Source organism: Diabrotica virgifera, chromosome 4, assembly GCF_917563875.1.
Source record: "Diabrotica virgifera virgifera chromosome 4, PGI_DIABVI_V3a".
In the NCBI taxonomy this organism is placed as follows: Eukaryota; Metazoa; Arthropoda; class Insecta; order Coleoptera; family Chrysomelidae; genus Diabrotica; species Diabrotica virgifera.
Genome location: NC_065446.1, coordinates 212,641,927 through 212,645,753, shown reverse-complemented (window position 1 = coordinate 212,645,753; position 3,827 = coordinate 212,641,927). Strand labels below are relative to the sequence as shown.

The 3,827-nt window shown below is 43.1% G+C and overlaps 1 protein-coding gene across 1 annotated transcript; it reads right to left on the bottom strand.

The window, feature by feature from the left end:
* Window positions 1-1,676: 1,676 nt before the first annotated feature.
* LOC126883801 (DNA ligase 1-like) lies at window positions 1,677-2,900 on the bottom strand. The gene has a single exon (XM_050649471.1). It carries the CDS (start codon window positions 2,898-2,900, stop codon window positions 1,677-1,679), a length of 1,224 nt encoding a protein of 407 aa, XP_050505428.1.
* Window positions 2,901-3,827: the final 927 nt, after the last annotated feature.

Below are 3,827 nucleotides of genomic sequence, written 5' to 3'. Positions count from 1 at the left end.
GCCAACTTTGCTGCATTTTCCAATGCTATTCTCAGTTGGCCAAGGTCAGAAATCTCTTCCTCATTGATCTTTCTGACCTCCGATAGGTATGTGGTTTTGTTAAAATAGATTTCGGTGTTTCCTATCGGCCGTCTTAGTTTCCCTTTCACCTTAACCTCGTACTGGATGTAGCGGTGGTAGGTAAATAACTGGTCGTCGAGGACATCCCATCCCTGTATTCTTTTGGATAGCCCTTCAGTTGCGATAGTTACATCAATATGTGTCTGGCTGGCCCCTCTTACGAAAGTTGGTTTATTATTATTTAAGACTTGGAGGCCACCCTGGGCTATCCATTCGTTCCAAAGTTCCCCCTTTTTGTCATTTATGGGGGAACCCCATAACCTCGATTTAGCATTGATATCCCCGGCGACCAAGATTTCTTTTTCGCTTGTGGCGACGCTCATTATCTCATCTACAATAGTCTTGTATCTTAACATAGGGATGTTCGGTGATATGTAGCATGCCAGGAGGCTGAAATCCCTCAGTTTGATGAGTATGTGATTTCCGCCCCTGACAATGCCCCGCACCCCTAGATCCCTATTTCTCCTGAGCACCGCCACATTTTTTCCTTTATCTTGTACCCATCCACCGTCCGATGTTATTTTTTTGTTTGGTTCGGGGACGATGAGCAGGTCAGTTTTCAGCTTGCAGGCTTTTAAGTGGACAAGATCGTGCGCTCTACGTGCTCTGCCCACGTTTACCTGTAATATCCGTATACCAGGTTGATCCTTGAGGTCCGTTTTGGTTCAGTTCCCTAGAGTCGTCCCTGCATCGGATTCGCCTTTTTTGAAAAATTAAAATAGTTAAAAACTAGAATAAATAAATAAATAAGTATAGATAAAATGAATAAATAAAATAAATAGGTAAAATGTGTATAAATAAAATAGTTAGGTAAATAGAAATAGTTAAAATAGTAACATAAAGTTAAAATAGGTAATGTAAATAATAAAACAGATCTATAAAATAATAAATTAGTAATTTTAAAATTTGTATAAATACAATACAACCTAGGTGGGCTTTATATGGGCCCACCCTCGTTTTCCAGGAAGTCTATTCTGTTTTTTTTTATTCGTTTCTTGGGGGTTCTCCCTCATCCCCCCTTCCGTACACTAGGGCTCGATAGGCTGGACAGGTCATCCTGTCCATTCTATGCCCTTCCTCTTTGCAAACTGAACAATATGCTTTATTGTTACAGTTTGCGGCAGTGTGTCCTGTCTTCAGGCAGTTATAACAGCAGGCCGCCCTGCTCTCCTCTTTACACTCGTAGATACTGTGGCCAAACTTTAGACACTTAAAGCATCTCACCGGGGCGTACCTCTCCATTACCGGGCATCTTGTCCATCCGATCTTAATTGTGCCGTACCTCCTCAGTTCTTCTGCTTTGGAGGGTCGTACGGCTATTGTGGCCACCTGCTCCCCGTGTTTGTTCGTCCTCAGTACTTTAATGTCAATTTCTCCTTCCGGGATGCCCGTATAGCTTTTGATCCCTTCTCTCAGACTTTTCTCACTCACTCCTGGGTCTAAATTAGCTATAGTGAAGAAATTTTCCTTTCCCCTTATCGTTGTATTTATTCCTTCCATTTTGTTGTTAAGTTCTGCCCTCAGTTTTTGTGCTGCTCCCCTCCCCTTTAGCTTTACTAGGAGATCCCCCCATTTGTTCTTTTTAACCTGTCTACTTGGATCCCCATCTTTCCTATGTCTATCTTATTCTTCATCTCACTTAATACCTCGTTGTATTTTTTTCCTTTGTCCATTTTTATAAGGAGAGCTTTCTCTTGTTCCACTTTTCTCTCTACACCGAATTCCTTGCCTCTTACTAAAATCTCCCAGGATATAGTTTCTCCATGTCCTACATATTCGAGGGCTTTCCTTATAGTCTCTTTATTCAGGTCGTTTGCGACTACGACCCTCATGACCTCTGGGATTTCGTTTGTTTCCTTCCTTATTTCCTTTATCGCCTTTACTGCCATATCGTATGCGTCTCCCCCCTGTTCTTTTTCTAATCTGGCAACGAAAGTATACCATGTTGTTTTTTTATTTGCTTTTCTTCTGATGTTTTCCAGGTAATTTATTTCTCCCTCTTCTATTTCTTCTAGCATCTCCGCTAGGTCCTCCCCTACGTCTTTAATTGTGTTTTCTACGCCTTTATCTTTCGCGTCCTTTTTTGTAAAAACTAAACAGTTCTTTTTTTCTACTGTTTCCAGTAGACCCGCTTGTTCCCACTTTGTCTTTTCATATAGTTTCTCTTCCCATTTAGTGTCGCATATGCTCATAAAAGTTTTTTTCCCTCTCCCCATATTTAAGGCCCTTTTGATTTTTTCTTGTTCTTGTTTCTGCCTCTCTTGCTCCACTTTTAATTTACAGTGGTCATATTTTAATTCGTTTGGTGTTTTTTCGTTTGTACTATCCTCCTCCTTTTTATTGTTGGTGGATTTTATAATCCCTATCAATTTTTTTACATCGGTGTCCATCTCCACCTTTTCTTTAAGCTGCTCGCTTAATTTATTGAACATTTCTTCGAGTTTTGTATTTAATTCCTCCAATTTCCTATTTATTTTTTCTTGTTTGGATTCATTTGGAAACCGTATGCTCTCCTCCAGCCTTTCCCTCTTGAGGTCATTTATCCTCTCCATGCTTTCAGCTTTCCTTTTTTTGTTGTTTATGATCTCCCCATCCTGATATTCATCCAGGAAGATTGTCGCCAGCACACTTTCTTCGATACTCTGCCATCCTTCTTTAATGTTGTCTACTTCTTCTTCCTGTGATTGTTTCTCCCCTATCTGTTCTTCCTCGTTTTCACTATATTCTTTCATTTCCTCCTCTACTAATGTCGACTGCTTTGCAACAGTTGACCTATTCATTTTTTGTTGCCGATCTTGTCTTCTTACAAGTTCCCTCTCAAAACTATTCGGGCTTATTCAAGGCTTAGGTACTTCGGGAGGTCGCCAGGTATCCCGAAGGGATCGTTTGTGATGCTCTAACCCTCGCATCTCTCATATCTTTGGCACGATGCCTTCCACCGTGATAGTGGGGATTATTTTATTGAGGTTTACTCCTCTAGGCTTTTTATCACGGTTGCCTCCGGATGCAGTGGCAGTCTGTCTTCACAGGCTACCTGGAGTTTCCGCGTAACTGCTGCCTGCCCTGTTACGCGGGATTTGGGATGGATGTGTGGTGGAAAAGGTACATTGGTGGGGTAAGACATGGCGGCTACACGCAGTGGGTAAGTCGAAAAAGTTTTCGAATAGAGGTTTGTGATCGAAGTCCGACGGCGGAGGCCCCCGCGATGTGTTTGGGGCCCACCATCGACCCTCGATCACAATGCTGAGGTGGACGAGATTAACTTTTAGGGACAAGAGTAGCCGTAGGGAAGTTGGAGGGTGAGATACAACTGCTGAAGGCGAAGGCGTCGTAGACTGCTCGTCTCAGTTGCGACGCCTTTTAGCATCCAGCGGCGGTGTCCGGCGCCCACCCGGTGCACAGTCGCTGGACGCTGGGACTGTTCTTGGTTTCACCGATCGTGCTCCCCTCACAATTTTAGGGACCACGACCGGTTACTCGGCTCTCCCACCGTCGTCGTCGAGGTAAAATACAATCCCAGGGAGAGCGGGATTCAGACCTATTATACAGATTTGAGAATTGCGTCAATTTCATGCACTTCGTTACTGTCCTGCATATCTCGTTTAGCGCAGTACCAACTTGTCTGGTGTGGGCAACTCTGCCGCAAACAAGGTACGCATATTCAGTAGTTGAAAAACACAGTGCCTGTGCCGTTGTTTTTAAGACAC

Bases quoted from the DNA above. Each gene is read 5' to 3' on its own strand.
- LOC126883801 (XM_050649471.1), bottom strand. From the start codon at position 2,900: ATGAATAGGTCAACTGTTGCAAAGCAGTCGACATTAGTAGAGGAGGAA.